The 18,001-nt window shown below is 42.1% G+C and overlaps 1 protein-coding gene across 3 annotated transcripts in view; it reads right to left on the bottom strand.

Annotated features, from left to right (window-relative positions):
• Positions 1 to 18,001, bottom strand: part of PDE9A (phosphodiesterase 9A) — a 64,973-nt gene that overhangs the window by 45,919 nt on the left and 1,053 nt on the right. Inside the window, exons 2-3 of one of the 3 annotated variants that reach the window (XM_081858597.1) lie at positions 6,078 to 6,148; positions 148 to 225 (exon numbers count right to left, since the gene is read on the bottom strand). In XM_081858597.1, the coding sequence (XP_081714723.1) occupies positions 148 to 225; positions 6,078 to 6,148 (149 nt within the window). The remainder of the gene's footprint in view (positions 1 to 147; positions 226 to 6,077; positions 6,149 to 18,001) is intronic. The other 2 variants (XM_081858598.1, XM_081858599.1) reach the window with 2 other exon arrangements.

The raw sequence follows: 18,001 nt of genomic DNA, 5'->3' as shown, positions 1-18,001 counted from the left end.
AACTCTTAGTAAATGTTTGCTGTCTTCCATTGCATATTCTCTATGCCTTACATACAAAAATAAAATAAAATAATAAAATAAAATACAACTGATAAGTAATACCATTATTCTTCTGGACTTGCTTTGGTTATAGGAAAACATACATACCTTTCCGAGTTTGCTGGCATGGTAGGATCAATGGATACCATACAGTCATCTACTGTGAAAAGTGAAATTGTTGTATTCCTGGAAGACAATGTTTAAAGCTATGTTTATTTAACCACTCTCTTGTGCCACCTCGTCCACTTAATTGCAAGTTACTATCTTTGTTTTGACAAGTCAAAGCAAATGTTGCAACCTTGGAGAAAGAAAGAAAATGGCTAAGATTATTTAAGAGAAGAACAAAAACTAGTTTGGGAGTGCCCAACTGAAGCTACACCCTACAGGCCTCATCTACATAAACAAGAACCCTGACCATTCAAGAGTTCTTGATTGTGTGGAAGAGGCATATGCATGTACAGGCAGTCCCTCATTTAAGCACATTCAATATGTGCAACAAACCTGGAAGTGACCCAGAAATGTCATAAAGACATCACTGAAATGTCACTAAAAGGGGGCTGGGGCGGAACGGGCTTTTTAAATGGGTTTCAATCATACGCGATTTCACCAAAGTGTGTGGTGCCTTGGAATGCAACTTCTGCATAAACTGGGGGCTACCTGTACACCTAGATGCATATAGCCTGCCTTCTGCACTAGCACTGAATGCATGGCTGCTGGGAGTGTGGCTACTCCACATGTGGCACATGGCTTGTGGACGTGTTCTTATTACCACTTCCTGCAGTTGTTGACTGTATCATAGTTCATCTGTATGCTTCTAGTGACATAGATGGAAATGAGAAGGTAGAATTAATATGTAGTGAGCAAATATATATATCCAATGAGATAGTCCGGTTCATTACATGGAGCATCCCTGCTGTAAAATTCTGAAATGGGCATGTGCTGTCTCTTTGATACTTGTCATAAGCAGCGATACCTTTTGCATTGTTTTGTTACTCTGAGCTCTCTCTCTCTTATGATACAAGAAGTGGTGAAAGAGGAAATGCAGGTGACTTGTATCTTTTTTCACATTTCCCTGTAATGTGCAATGAGTAAGCTTGAAGCTTTTCCTTTCCTTGCTTCCTATAACAGGGAGAAGAGGTCTTCTCAGAGGGATAGGCAACTAAGGGTTAAAGTGGTCTCGGGTCACCCCAGCTGACCTCAAAGAGAGCTCCAATCCTGACCCTCACTTATTATGAAACTTAGCTGCTTTCTCCTATGCACATTCCTATTGGTAATAAACAAGGACAAAGGTTTCTTCAGCTTCTTTCAGTTTCACTGCCTCTGCATTGGCTGTTCATGTGTAAGCCTGCTTCTAAGAGGCAAAACTTCATTTCTTATAAAAAATCTATACCACCAAGGTCAGACATTACTGCATTTGTTTTAGTATGGATAATTTCCCAGTCCCTGCTAGCACCTTTTCTAGCACATTCCAGAATGCTTCATCACGATGCATTTATTTACAAAATGCCAAAGGTATGTCTGACATTGCAGGTGAGCCCTGATCCCTGTCTGACATGTGAATACAAGAGAAGGAAGCAGAAAAATGAAAGCTGGCTCCTTGAGATTATTTGCTTCTCTATTTTCACACGGCATGAGTTTCTTACACCAGACTCTCAGTGTTTTGCCACTTGGATCTCTACAGGCTTTAATGTTCTGGATAGAGAGATACTGTGATCTGGAACAGATTCCACTTGCCCTATATAGTGGCTTTCATGTAGGGAGGGTGTTATGGGATGCTAGTCAGATCTCTTTCACATTTAAAACAACAGATTGAGCATCTGTGCATTTGGGAATTGATGACACTATGACTATTTTCTCTGGCACTTGCAGGGTCTCCAGAGAGGAGTGTATTTGAGCATATGCTGAGCATCTTTCTCTTGCTACATCCAGCCCATGCATATCTAGGCCAGGGGGACCTGTTTTCTGGGTCAAATATTCCTCACAATTGCCAGGCAGGTAAATCCTGGCATCTCTGAGTTGACGAACTGAAATAAAGCGTTGAATCCATGTTTGTGAGAAAAATGAATTTCTTCCTGAAAGGCTTAGATGGCTAACTAAAACCTCTAAGGCAACATAGCACAGGTTGGCAACAGTGCGGCAACACAGCAGCAACAGTGAGGAACGTTGACTTGACTGCACTGCAGACTTGCAAAGCTTTATACTAGGCTCTACTTATTAATGCAAGGGCAATTTATGACTGGTTAACATGGGTGACTGTGAACAGCACATGTCTTAAGACAGGGCCGGCTGTACCATGAGGCAGAGCGAGACAGCTAATTCTGAGAGGTGGAAAGTGGCTAGAAAGGTGTGCCACGTTGTCTGCCTGCAGCCCTAGTATGGCCAGTGCACCAAAGAAGCGATCTGAGGTGACCTGCCTCAGGTGACATGCTCCACAGGGGGTGGGAGATCCTGACCTGGCCTCGCCAGCAGCTTGATTCAGCAGAAAACCAATGCCAGGGGAAGCAACAGCAACGCCTCATGGAACAGTCCCTTTTCGCCATGTCTCGGACACTCGCCAAAAAGCAGACATTCCTGCAGAGTGGCTGCACTGCCTTTCCTCCTTCCTCAGCGGTGGTACATCTTACCTCAGGCACCAAAAGTTCTCTGGCCGGCCCTACCTTAAGGACATTAGAAGAGCACTGATAATGTAGTCACCTGCTTGATTCTGTAACAACATTATTAGTCATTTAGAAAATCGTACGTTACTTATTAACATTTAACATAATGTTTATCAATGAGTCTTTAAGATAAAGTATGACGCATTTCTAACTGGATGATCCAACCCTCAAAAGGTTCCATCAGTGCAAGTTCTGTTGAAATGAACAGTAGCAGATGGTGTGGGAGAGGCTGAATTGCTCACCCTTCAGCTTTTTCGCTGCTCCACACTAGGGTGGAAATAGGGAGGAATGGGATGGTTCTGTCAACCTTGTCACCTCCTTGTCATCCCCAGCTTTTGGTATCCAGCAGTAATTCGGCTGGGGAGTAAGCAGTGCAGCCCTACTATGCCATCTGCTATTGCTTGTGCCACTCTAAATACAGGGATGTAAGCCACATAAGCCAGCACTGCTGTCCAAACAGAATGATGGTGGCACAGACCAGATCAGCAACCCTATGGGAGTTTTCCACATCTAAAGGAAGTCTATGGCAGACTCCTGTTGATGTCAGTAGTGATGGATGGCACTGTATTCCACTTCTATGCACATTGTTGAGAAGATGGAGAGATGTTTGAGAGCCAACAGAAGTAAGAGAACAATGTGATGCTATGTCCTTGATATCCAAAATAAGGTCCAGGCTTAGTTCTCATTTCAGAAGATGAAAATGATGTACCTGCTCTCAGAGAGGGAAATTTTTTGCCTCACCCCTGCTTTTGTGCTTGAGAGAGAGATTCAAATTTATTTACTTATTTCACAACTTTTATATAACACTTGATTGTAATAAAATCTCAATGTTGGTTTCTCTCAAGGGGAGTAGGCAGACACATGAGCAGGAACAAGACGGGCCAGACAGGGCCAGCACAGCCATTAGGTGGGTTGCGGCCACTGCCTCAGATGGTGGAAGCCCACAAGGTGTCACCCATTTGCCCCACCTTCTCTGCCACCGGCGGTGAAGCAGCACTGAAAACATGTGAGATCTTGTGGAATATGAGAGATCTTGTCAGTGTTTGTAAAAACCAAAAAAGAAGGAAAAGATTCTGACCTCCCTTTGTCTCCTCAGCCTGGTCCTCGGACCCTTGTCTGCATAAAAGAGTCCACGAGAATATCCTTGCAGAGTTTTATTCTTAAAAGTCTTTGTGCAAAACACGACTGAACAACTATACACACCAGCACCAATCAACCAACCAACCCAAACACCAGCCTCAGCACAAACTAACATTTCTCACTTATATATACAACTTGGTGCAGACCGCTGAGTCATGCTGACCCAGCTTTATTTGCATTAAAGAAACAGCGGCCATTTTAGCCGTGACAGATCTTGCATGTTTTTAGTGAGATCTCATGAGAAATTAGCACTATCTCACCCCAAATCAGCGCTTATGCCACTGCCACTTCTCCACCAGTGGTGGAGCAGGCAGGGATGAATGAACTGGAGGAACCTGTAACAGCCGGGAGACGAGAGTTATGAGGCAGGAGAAGCTGCAGGACTGGATAGTGAAGAAGAGGGAGAGAGAGATCAGGCTGGCATAGAGTCAAGGACTTCCACATCTCCTCTTCCTGCCCCCATCTCTTCTGCTCCACTTTCTCCCAGGACTGGGTTGTTGTTGTTTTTAGATGCTTGAGTATTATTGATGATAACTTGTAGGCTTTTTTGGTTGGTTATTGAGGAGCAGAAAAGCAGCATATAAATGTGGCATTGTTCTAATTTTAAAGTTATTCCAAACCATGATACCAGAAACTCAGATAGAATGCATATTACTGAATATGAAAGTTACAAACTTGTCTAAGATCCAGAGTCAAGAGTTGCTTCTAGGATGTCAGTGTTTTGTGGGAGGGATTGCATCGCATTCTGGAAATGTAGATTTGTGCATAAACACGAATTAAAGCACTCTGGTACAACAGAGCCACTTAACTCCCCACCCAACTTTCTGTGGTTACAAAAGTGAGAGGCAAATGTACTAAAAAGTGTGGGATAGAAAACTGATTAGTGGGAAGACATATAACCCCCATAAAAGCAAATCAGAACAAATGCTCCATAAAGGTCAAACATTGCATAATCTCCATGTAAACTTTGTGCAGGCAAACAGGGTGAATGCTCAGTTAACAGGTCATCTGGAGGAGCTCAAGGAAGCTATAAAAGGCAGGAAGGGCTCCTTTGAAAAGCATCCATAACAGCACCCAAGTGGTGGAGCTGTCACTCCCGTCAGGTACATTTGACTCCTTACCTCCTTTCCTTTCAATCATGCAGTAAAGGTGCTTCTGTTTTGCTTCTGGTTATTTGAAGTTATTTGTATATTCATGTAACATTTTGTAAGAGGATGGTATATGGTATATGGGATGCGGGTGGCGCTGTGGTCTAAACCACTGAGCCTAGGGCTTGCCGTTCGGAAGGTTGGCGGTTTGAATCCCCGCAACAGGGTGAGCTCCCATTGCTCGGTCCCAGCTCCTGCCAACCTAGTAGTTTGAAAGCACGTCAAAGTGCAAGTAGATAAATAGGTACCGCTCCGGTGGGAAGGTAAACAGTGTTTCCATGTGCTGCTCTGGTTCGCCAGAAGCAGCTTAGTCATGCTGGCCACATGACCCGGAAAAACTGTCTGCGGACAAACGTTGGCTCCCTTGGCCAGTAAAGCGAGATGAGTGCCGCAACCCCAGAGTCGTTTGCGACTGGTCTTAACTGTCAGGGGTCCTTTATCTTTACCTTTACCTTTACCTTTACGAGGATGGTATAAAAATATTTTTATATAAATATAAATAAATGAATGTATTGGATTGCTGTATATTATATACTTGATTGTTTTATTCTGTTTTATCTTTCATGTTTGTGCTTGTAGACAATAGCAAGACACTTAAATTTAATGACAAATTTGATCTCTTTATCATATTTTCAGCATTTAGATGAACTTCTCTTCCTGCTTTTTGACATCATGCTATTATCCCAATGGCATTTGCTCAGAGCTCTATCGGGAGTTTGGTCTCCTTGGAGTTTTATGCAGGTACGTTGTTCTACTCAATTAGTTTTTATGTTGTGCTATTTGTGGTTTTTACTTACATGTTTTTTGCTTGTGGGAACTATTTTTTAGACCAAAAGGAGAAGATTACAGTGTTTTCAAATGAAACAAACAAAGCAAATATATTTACATTATATTTTCCATGCTGTAATTTCATTGTGAGATTCCTATTTTCTTCATTATTATGAAAAGGCAATAGCTAGCATGATAGCCAACCAATTCACACTCATAGTAGTCCTCAGAATACTCATGCTCAGTTGGGGTCACTCTAAGCCCTTTGGAAAAGTAACACAAGTAGCATTCATAAAAAATAGAACTGCATTGGAAAAATATTTACCTTGGTAAACCAGTTGCAATACAGAAGAGTTCCATGATATCTCTTGAGTTACAGTATTTACTGAAGGCCACCTTCCAAAGGAAATAGAAGCAATTAAGAGAAAATGAAGAAAGAGAATTTCCAAAGGCAATCTTATTCTATACCCTGTAGATAAAGCATTAATTTACCTAACATTTTTTCATTTATTTGATTTTTCATAAGACTGAATATAATATGGTTCCTATTCTTTACTCTTGCAAGCCTTTTAAGTTCTTTTATATGGTTATGTCTGAGAGGAGAAGTAAATATAGGGCAGTTTGATAATCCAAGCCAAACTTTAGAAATAACATTGATAGGAGAGTAAAGTTGTTTAAATTGTATCTGAGCCCCACCAACTTGAATTGCATAATTTGCATGTGCACACACACACATTCACAGGTTGGACACAGTAAACTGCTAGAGGACACAGAAACAATCTGTAATTTTTGCAAGTTGGTTTTATCTATGCAATAAATAAACAAAATCATTTTATTTCATATAGGCTCACAAAAAAGCACCAGTGACATACATGGCAGTGTTTTTGTGATACAGATTAGCACCACCAGAGATACCAGGCCACTAACTCAGTCCTTTTGTTCCCAGAAGATTTGAAGCCTATGTGTAAGTGAAGCCATGCTGAAGAGGGAAATTGCATGAAAGAATGTGTAGGATCAGTCAATCCTGAGGCAGAAGTGTTTAGCCTGAGAGAAGGAGATGGATGGATCAGTCCAATGACCCTTCTATTCCAACATATTGTTCTCATGGTAGCCAACCAGATGCCTAGGAGAAGCCGACAAGCAAGACCTGAGTGGAACAGAGATCTTCCCTCATGTGATTCTTGGGAACTGGCAGTCAGAGGCTTAGTTGAGAAGATCACCAATATAAAACTAGTTAAGCTTCTGAGGTAAAAAAAAGTTGAGGGTTGTATGTGCTGTCAAGAAACAGCAGTGCTGCTACAGCTGCTATGAAAAGGGAAGTACCAAAGTCTTGAAGGGGGTTAAGCAGTGCTATTTTTCTAGAAAAAAAGTGCCAGAACTCACCATGAACACGTCCCTGTTTGTCTTATAATGGCAATGGCATCTACCTGACAGGTGCCAGAACTCACCTGAGATGTTCCGGAACTGAGTTCTGGTAAGTTCCCCCTGAAAAAAGCCCTGGGTTTAACATTATAATATTTCTGTACTGCATCGGGCCTCAAAAGTGTGTGGAGTGGGTGGGGGGTGAGGAAGGTGAGTCACTGAGAAGTTCAGGAGAGAACATTATAATTAAAAATCAGTTTTTCTGAAGCTATCTACAGACATTTGCTCTGGAGCTTTTGTAACAGTCCAGTCCCCATTTTAGGCAGAATTTGCTATCCAGAGGCACTAAGCAGAGAAGGCTTAAAAATACAAAAACATTTCCCTTCCTGTCTCCTCATGCCTCTCAAAATGCCTTACCATTCTCTGTAATTTTTTTCTCCCATTCTTCTTTCACCCTCAATTTGTAACTTATTCCTCCTTCCCCCAAAACAAACCATTCCTCCTCCCAGGTCCTTTTACATTCTTTTCTTTCTCCTTCCTGCAATAGCTTTCGCCTCTTATCCCCTTTTCTATTCCAAGTTTAATTATCATTAATATCATATTATAATTTTATATTAAACTTTTATCTCATGTTCCAATTTCCTTCAGCATCTCCTCTCACCCTTCCCCCTCAGAGGAGAAACACTGGATAAACTTGTTAAGAAGCTAAACGAGAACAATAGTAGTGACATCTTGTGCCTGCCTGAACACATTCCTTTCATTCCCATTAAAACATTTCTGATGTAAAAATAAATAAATAAATAAAAGCTCACACGGGCTTTATTCAGGACAGCCCATCTCTCAGGGGCATATCTTTCTCAACAGAAGGTGGTTTTTAAAAAGCAAAACCCCATTTTGAACAAATGGGCTGTTCTGGTTGTTACAGAGGCAGGTTTTTGATATTCCTATCTAGTTACAGTCATAGAAATAAAGAAATGTTTTATTTTTCTTTAAATAACTCAAATACAAATCTTCCTGCAATCATAGAAGGAAACATCCCAGCAGACAGTGGTCTGAGGGACTGACAGAGCAAATGAATAGACAGACCGAATGTTACCAATCTGCTAATGGCTGATGGATGCAATAAATTGGGATCTGATGTTATTGCTGTTGAACTTAGAATGAACTTCTGAAATGTGCTGGGCCACTGAGCCTTGAAATCAATTACCATTGAACAGAATTAATGCAATATAAGTGGGATATGGTAATATAATTGGGAACAAATGAAAGTCAGATAGTTATCCTGGTTAATTAAGACCAAAACTGGAGGACATAATAAACTTAGCATCTGTTTTTCTTTCCCCAAGCATTCAGAGGCGAGAGCTAAGCCAAATCAAGGCATGTAATAAATATATGTGATGCTACAGTGCAGTTTAATGAAAGTTCATTTGCCTTCTCCTACCCTGGGGTTTTGCAAATGGCCCAGGTAAGCAGTATGATTCATAAAGCAATTTGATAAGCATCTCAGGATATGAACTGCAGAATTATTATTTTTTTTAATAATAGCAATATGCTGTAAAGGGCCTGTTATATTCCCAAAAAGGAAGCACCCACCTGGAAAGGTTGCTGTGCTACTTTCAGTACATAGCTGACCCCAAAGAAAAATAAAGCCTTGCAACTGCTTTTCAAAATGAGCATCTACACGGCAGACTGGTCTAGGAAGTGTGAACCACAATCAGAGGTGGACTTGGGTAATTTTTCATAATATGGTGCCCTAAGCAGATGAAGTTATCAAGTGACCATTGGGAGGGGCACACAACTGGACACACACCCTGTGTCATTCAGCTGGGCTCTGCCCAATTCTCTAGTGTTTGCAATTAAGTGTAGGCATCTAATGAGCTGCCCCTACAAGCATAAGTGCTCCATACAACCAAGACCCATTAGCACAGTCATCCTTGTCAGATGTCTACAACTCAGTGCATTGGGGCAGGACTAATCCAGACGGGCAACACTGGAAGCTGGGCAGGTGACACCGTTCTTCTCCCTGTTCAGTGTAGACCCACTTTATGTGTATAGGTCCCAATGTACCGTATTTTTCGCTCTATAGGACGCACCTGACCATAGGACGCACCTTGTTTTAGAGGGGGAGAACAAGGGGGGGGAAATTCTCCTCAGCGCCCCTTCAGTGAAGCGGCAGGAGAAACAGAGCCCCTTCCATTTCTCCTCCCGCTTCACTGAAGGGGTGCTGTGCCGCTCTCCCTCTCTGCTAAAGCCAGGAGAGTCTTGCTCTCCCGGCTTCAGCAAAAGGAACCCAAAGCCTTTGGAGCGCAGTGCGAGGTCCCGCTGCACTCCAAAGGCTTCAGGTGGCTATCCCTGAAGCCTGGAGAGCGAGAGGGGTCGGTGCGCACCGACCCCTCTCGCTCTTCAGGCTTCAGCGAAAGCAACGCGTAGCCTCCAAAGCACGGAGGGAGCGCTCCCTCTGCGCTTCGGAGGCTTCACGTTGCTATTGATGAAGCAAATAAGCCTGCATTCGCTCCATAGGACGCACACACATTTCCCCTTAGTTTTTGGAGGGGAAAAAGTGCGTCCTATAGAGTGAAAATTACGGTAGTTAAAAAGTTGTTCCTTGCCCCTTTCAGAAAGGAATCTCAGAAATCCATCCCACTCCACAGCTTCCTCATGTTTCCTACTTAGAAAGAGGATACACAGAACAGCTTTGTCATGCAAACAGAAGAGAGACTGGCATGTCCTTTTGCATTCTGGGTTCACATGCAAGTAAGAAACTCTTACATCTCTGCATCTTACAGCTGCAGACGTGTGGGGGCACTTGTATCTGCAAGTCTGTGTGTGTTCTTGAAGAAATGCTGTCTACATTCCCCTTTTGCATTCGCCTTTCCCATGGCATTTTTGCAATCTGCCAATTACTCACATAAGGATTTTTTAAAATATCATTTATACACTCATTGCCTCTTTAAGCTTGCAAATAGGCTGGAAATGGGAAGGGAATGTGCTGCACATCTCCAGGCAACTTAAGAGCATTTTACTGGTTTGGAGAGACAATACATTTCAGTTTTTACTGGTTAAGATTATTCATGTGCCCAGCCTTGGAAACATTGCCTCTATTTTTACTGAGCTACATGTGCCCTAAATTGTGTCGTTACATTCCTTATGTGGTCCCTTATTGTTTGGGATCACTCTAATCATAAAACTCTAATTAAATGTCACAAAACACAAAACCTGTTTTGCAGATGGAACAACTGATATTTCCATTTCAAACTCTCCAAAACAGTTAATGAAAACTTGTGCTGATTTTGACTGAGATAATACATAATTCTGATCAGAAGTCTAATTCTGAACTTCTACTGAGCCTAGGTCAGGATTTGGACCTGTAGCTTCTGTCTCTGCCCATTTTTAATTTTTAGAAATAGGAACCACTTCTATATTGATAATATATTTTCTGTTTTTCTATATTTTCTAGAAGGGGGTTTATCTAATTCAATATATCCAGATTGGAAACTATTGAACAGTATGCCTCTAATAGGTGCTTGACAAGATGAGATGAGCATCATTATCACATCCTGCTTCCAAATATTTTTGAGGCATCTGCAGCTACTTGTAGTTGTGATGTTGAGCTACATCAAGTGTTGGCCGGAACTACTTCAGCAATTCTATCACTAGCCAACATGCTACAGCGTAGATAAGTTGGCCCAAAACTGTGTTGAAAAATAATTATTTTGAACTAACATTTTGTCCTTTGCTCATCTCCCCCAGCTACCTCCAGCTGCATTCAATATTTACCATAGCCTTTTGAAATAGCCATGCTGCTATCACTTGTTATTCCTTGAAAACATCAAATACCTAAAGCATCACATTGTTTAATTCAGTTTTAATCACACCAAAAATATGCCTTTGAAGCAGGGCTGGCTCAATGCACCGGAGGCAAACCACAAAATGACACACACACACACACACACACACACACACACACACACACCCCGCCGCCCACCAGGGAAGAATCTACATCAGAAACAGAGGGAAGATCTACATCAGAAACAGAGGCAGAGTGAAGATCAACATTGGCGGATCAAATCAGCCTTACTTGATGGCTGAACTGGGAATCAAAGACCATAGCAAGAGGAAAGGGGGCTTCTTTTAATCACGATAGGTGGGTGCAGAACCCCGGAGGCCAGCCCTCACCATCTCCTCCCTAAGGATGGGAGGAGACTAATGGCACCTCCTATTTGCTGAGAGGATGCTGTGGAGGTGGGATGGGGGGAGGCTGCTGCAGCAGATCTGGCCTCCTAGGAACGCATGGTGGCAGCAGGCAATACTTTCTCTGGAGGCCGGATCTGCAGCCCCTGGGGATTCTGCCACCCGAGGCAGTCACCTCACCTTGCCTCATTGGCAGGCCAGCCCTGCTTTGAAAGAATGCTGCTAGCCTTTTAGAGCCTACTTAAACTCAGTTTATATTTTTTATAGTCAAGTGGTATTTATGAAATAAATAAATTTAGGAATGTATTTATATACTGCTATATCATAAAAAAGTACACGGGTGGTGCTGTGGGTTAAACCACTGTGCCACTTGGGCTTGCCTATTGGAAGGCTGGCGGTTCAAATCCCTGCGACGAGATGAGCTCCCGTTGTTCAGTCCCAGCTCCTGCCAACCTAGCAGTTCAAAAGCACGAAGTGCAAGTAGATAAATAGGTACCACTCCGGTGGGAAGGTAAGCGGCATTTCCGTGCGCTGCTCTGGCTTCGCCAGAAGCAGCTTAGTCATGCTGGACACATGACCCGGAAAAACTGTTTGCAGAAGCAGACAAACGCTGGCTCCCTTGGCCTTTAAAGCTAGATGAGAGCCGCAACCCCAGAGTCATTCGCGACTGGACTTAATAATAATAATAATAATAATAATAATAATAATAATAATAATAAATTTTATTTATATCCCGCCCTCCCCAGCCGAAGCCGGGCTCAGAGCGGCTAACAACAATAAAACAGTACAAAAGTACAACACAAACAACACTCTAAAATCATTCATTATAAAATTATAACTGTCAGGGCTACCTTTACCTTTACTTTTATATAATAAAAAATACCAAAGTGGTTTATAAGAAGAATAGGCATATACAATAAAAAAACACATCAAAATTTAAAAACAGAGGCCACCAACTAACTAACTGTTTCGTAAATATGTTTTCTTAATTGACGGCATAAGCATAATAGTTTTCAGCAGGCTCTTAAAGGTTAAAACAAAAGGCGCCTGCTGAATGGTACCATAGACCCTTTTGCTCTCCCTCTTTGGATAATCACTTAATGAATGCATGTCTGCATTTCTAATTCCACTCCTGGTATTTATATTCTGTTTTGACAAGTGGCTATTGAGGACTATTTAGCCCACTATTCTCCCGCCTTCCCACCAGTCTTGCTTACTTACTGGTATTTGTAATGTACCTATTTTGCCCTTCTAATGGCAGAAGGAAGGCAACTCCTCTGCTTATTTGCTTCTAGAGGTTACTATGTTGACCTGCTTTTTTTCTTTTTTAACATCTTATCATGCAGGCTTTCTTCTCTGCCATCTAACCCATACTCCCCTATTTTTGGGGCAGGGGGGAATATTTTTCTCACGCTATGCACCCCACATTGATAGGAGGTAGATACTATTTGTCTGGTCAACTCTCAAAGATGGATCACTGAAGAGTCAGTCAATAAACCCAGTTACATTCTCATCTTCCCCTGTTGGTTCCCAAAAATCTACTTCTTAAATACCTATCCAGAGTTCCCAACACCCCCATTTATTGTTTTTTTAAATGAAGGCTAGCAGTGGGGCCAATAAGCAGGGCCTTCTGATGGAAAAGGGGAACACCCTACTCCTATTAGAATGTCACATTCCCTTTTTAAATACCATATGTAATTTAACAACACCATTTTAATTGGTCCGTGAGTAATGCCAACAGTGCCCTTCAGCTCTCTATATTGGACAAGCAGGCCAAACCCTATGCCAAAGGATAAAGACATAAATCTGATAGCAGGAATCACAAGACAAAGAAACCAGTAGGAGAACACTTCAATCTCTCAGGACATTCTATACAAGATCTCAAAGTAGCTGTCTTCTTACAAAAGAATTTCAGAAATAGACTGCAAAGAGAAGTTGCTGAATTGCAACTTATTACCAAACTTAAAACCATGGAGAGACCTGGTCTGAATAGAGACGTTGGATTCTTATCTCATTATACATGATAAAGCTATTTTTTAGCCATCTCACCCCTCCTTTTTCCAGTAAGACTAATTGCAGTTGTTAACAGTCTACCACACATATCAGCCAATTACCCATTCCCACCACCCTTCTGAGTAATACCCCTCCCCACCCTCTCACTATATAGAAGGGTCTGGTGACTTCTGTTTCAGTGTATCTGAAGAAGTGTACATGCACACAAAAGCTCATACCAATAACTAACTTAGTTGGTCTCTAAGGTGCTACTGGAAGGAATTTTTTATTTTATTTTCTTTATTTTTTGTTTCCTCTAATTGGATCCATGCATTCATAGGGGTTTTATATATGGCATTACTCATCTGTAGCCCTCTCACATGCTCCGATGCCCATGTCTTTTGTAATGTATGAAGTGCTGTGATTTGCAGTTTGCAGTGAAATCCTTTCAAATATATGGGACAATGGCACAAGGAGGACTTTGCCTCCCTGTGGGGTCAAGTCGAAGGATAGCTTAGAATTCATTTAATGAGCTCCCACCAGCAACCACATTCTTTGGGAGATGAAAGTTCAAGTTATTTTAATTATATCTTTATGCAGGGAGAAAAATAATCTCCAGCATTACCTCTAACTGAACCCTGACTAAATGAGATAGAATCTGCCTCTCCTGACTTCCCAGATTCTGCTCCCCCCCCCCCAAGCATCATACAGATAGAATTTCACCACTGATAAATGAAACGGATAACATCTAGACAGCAAGTTCTTGTATTAGAATTTCAGGCAGCTGTCTATCTTCCAAGTCCTTCAATAATATAAGTGCTCTTCAGAGAGTAATCTTGGGATAAAGCCAGATGCTTGTGTGTGTTTTCACTCCAAATTATTATTATTTTCTTTTGTGGGGTGGGGAGACAATTTAGAAAGTGTTGCATGAAGGGTTTTCGAAGTATATGACATTTTGTACCTGGTAGGAGGCATAGAATCAAGATTTTGGAATAAGCCGGCAATAAGTTGTTTTAATGCTCCAGGGTCATTCTTTTTAATTGAATTCAGATACCTCTCTCTGCTCATGATAAGGAGCTGATAGTCACAGAGAAATCACTATAGATACAAAGACCAAACATTAGAGAGGGATTGACATTTTGCTTTTTGGAAGCCTTGTACATATTAGTCAGAAAGAATGATTAAGAAATTCATATGCATCAACATATATTATACATGCTTAGAATGAAGGATGATCCAAGGGCAAAGGACAAGCAGTACTTCTGCCCTTACATAGACCTGGCTATGGCTTGCAATGGCCAGATAAAATCAAGCTAACCATTCCAGATTTTTAAATATTTTTTTTAAAATGCCCTTAGGGGACACTATCACGGTCCCACCACAGTGGTACCTCGGGTTAAGTACTTAATTCGTTCCGGACTATTTCTGGGTTAGCGGAGTCTGTAACCTGAAGCGTATGTAACCTGAAGCGTATGTAACCCGAGGTACCACTGTATCATGTTTGTGGGATGCTTAAAATGTACTGATGAGGGCAACTAGGGCCAAATCACATGACCAGCATGCTAATAATTGGCTGCTTGTTTCTAGATCCAAAGATGCTTGAGGCAAATGGGCCATCTGAATTGTTTCTCATGAACAGAACCTACAATTTTGCATCTTCTCATCCTGCTTTGGAAGGTTTAAATGAGCATGCAAAATTGCTTCATCTCTCTGTGTATGATCAGAATCTGCCAGATACAGGTACTAATTCAGAGAAAGGCGTGAAAGCATCTCCAGTCCCCAGTGGACATAGATATAGCATGTTGCCTCTGCAGCCCAGCGAAACAGGAAGAAGCACTGTTGGAAAGGGACCAAGGAGCCAGCAACCTTGACCATACAAGCAGGCATCTGCCATCTGATCTACCTCACCAAATGCCCAGGGCCTCACAGTTCTTTTCTGAGATGCCAGAGGGACCTCAACAAACCACAGAGCACCAAAAAAGTTTTTGCTCCTTTTGACCAAGGCATAGACTGTTTAAGGACTCCTTCCTTACTAAGGAGGGCTGGAGCTTACCGTAATTCAGATACCATGGTCTGTACCAACATACAGGAAATCAGTTCAATTCTGGCACTTGCTGGAGCAAGTTGTCTACTTTGATCCACGGTTCAGCAAATTCTTTATCCTGATAACCTAGATACTCCTCTTAGCTGTCCTTCACCAGATTTCCTGCTACCACCCAGTTGTTGGTTTCTGCTACCTGCTGCTGTCTGCTTATCTTTGTAGTTCCAGCCTACCCTCAGCGGACCTCATTTGGATTCTGTAGGCCTCAAGCAGACAAGCCAAGACACAAACAGCTGAGACAACACATTAGAATGATCGTTGGTGAAACTGAAGCAGGAAAGAGAAAGTTGATACTGGTGGGAAATAGTAATGCTGTCAAACACCCTTAGGATCTTTCCAAATTATTTCTTCCCTTCATCTGAGAAATGTGTTATTTGTGGAGAATCCAGACGATATCCCCTAACAGTGAGAAATTGCATTTCCCCTTCAGTCAAAACCATCCTGCCGAGTTGTTTGGGGGAAATGAAATCTCCCTGCTTACTGCAGATATTGTAATTAATAGGGTTTGTGATTATTAATCAAAATACTTCTGCCCTCTCTTTTGGGCCAAAGGGCCCCCGAAGTGACTCACAAGACACCAGAAGAATAAAGGAAAACTTCATTTAATAACACCCACAAACTGCAAAGCAGCAATCACACAACACTATAGCACCGCAGGAGTAGTGGTTGTGATTAAACCAAACCAAAAATAAAAGCAAAAATGCTGTCGATGATATACTAGCATGTCAACGAAGAATAGGCCAACTGGTCTTCCTGTAAAAAGTGAAAGGTCTGTCCCTGCATCTCCACCAACTGAAACTATGATGGTGATGGGTTGAGGAGAGGGGGGCTTCTTCTGATAACCACAGTGAGCAGGCAGAATCATGTGGGGGAGCGGGGAAGGAGGTGGTTTCCATTTCCTGGGTACCACAGCCACTTACAGCTTTCAAGGTAATTTCCAACACTTATTGTCCTTGGAAATGGACTGGAAGCCCATGAAAATCAGAGTCTCATGTTCTGTAGGATGGGCCCTGCTAAAACTCTAGGTGTATTTTGCATCAGCTGAAGTCTCCAACACCTTTTAAGAATGTGGATCAGCATGGTTGTGTGAGTGTCCTGTGCTTGGAACCTGTGACATCATAACACCTTATTTGGTATAAACTGCTTGAGAAGTATGCATATGCACTGCATCACTGCCAGGGTTGCTAAAAGTCATTCTTCGCCTATTCTCTGCAATTTTAAAAGGCAAGGCATTATTATTAGTATACCTGAAGGAGTGTCTCCACCTCCATCATTCTGCTCGGACACTGAGGTCCAGCGCCAAGGGCCTTCTGGCCATTCCCTCACTGCGAGAAGCAAAGCTACAGGGAACCAGGCAGAGGGCCTTTTCAGTAGTGGCGCCCGCCCTGTGGAACGCTCTCCCATCAGATGTCAAAGAGATAAACAACTACCTGACATTTAGAAGATATCTGAAGGCAGCCCTGTTCAGGGAAGTTTTTAATGTGTGACATTTTGATGTATTTTTAGTCTTTGTTGGAAGCCACCCAGAGTGGCTGGGGAAACCCAGCCAGATGGGCGGGGTACAAATAATAAATTATTATTATTAAATTATTATTATTATTCACTTTTTGTTATTTTTCCACGATCCCTTGCCACTAGCACCCTTGCTATTCCCCCTACTCTAGACCCAGCAGCAAGGCTTTCTCCTGAGAGCAAAGCTGCCCCCAGCCCATTCCATTACATGGCAAGGGTTCTATAAAACTATAGAAAAGGGCTAGTCTGATGAACAAAGCTATCTCTGTAAAGCACACCCCCCCCCCGCCCGAGTGGCATAGCTGTAGACCATGGGTAGGCAAACTAAGGCCCGGGGGCTGGATCCAACCCAATCGCCTTCTAAATCTGGCCCGCGGACAGTCCAGGAATCAGAGTGTTTTTACATGAGTAGAACGTGGCCTTTGATTTAAAATGCATCTCTGGGTTATTTGTGGGGCATAGGACTTTGTTCATTCCCCCCCCCCCCACAAATATAGTTTGGCCCCCCACAAGGTCTGAGGGTAGTGGACCAGCCCCCTGCTGAAAAAGTTTGCTGACCCCTGCTGTAGACTATATTAAGGCAGAATAGAAGAGAAGATGCTTATCCTAAAATTAGTCCTCATGGCTAATTAGATATTCAGAGGAAAGAAGAGAACAATCCATCTGCAATTCCCTCTTTCCATAATGACTTGGAGTATACAGCTAAAAAAATAAGACACTTTGGCTTTTTCAAATCATTGCTTCTTGTAAAGAATTTGGGGTCCCTCTGGCATCTCAGGTAAGGCAGACCATGGACTGTAATTTTGCCCCAGTTAGCTTGCAAATTCAGCTCCTTTGTTAACTTTGACACATTGCTAATGCTACCACAACTAAATCAATATTTGAAGTTATGATAGAAGTTTATTGTTGTGCATGTGCATGTAACTACACATGTGCATACATGAATATGCATACAAGTCACCTTGAGAGTATTAAATGACATGAAAAGCAGACCTTATTTTTGGAAAGGAACTCAATATAATTTTAATACACTTTCCTCTGCTCTAAACTACTTAAATCACTCGAATGCTTGGATCTGTGTATTTACATTG

This window comes from Podarcis erhardii (assembly GCF_964252035.2).
Source record: "Podarcis erhardii genome assembly, chromosome: 4".
Lineage (NCBI taxonomy): Eukaryota > Metazoa > Chordata > Lepidosauria > Squamata > Lacertidae > Podarcis > Podarcis erhardii.
The sequence above is the reverse complement of the archived record's forward strand: the minus strand, read 5'-3'. Positions and strand labels throughout refer to the sequence as shown.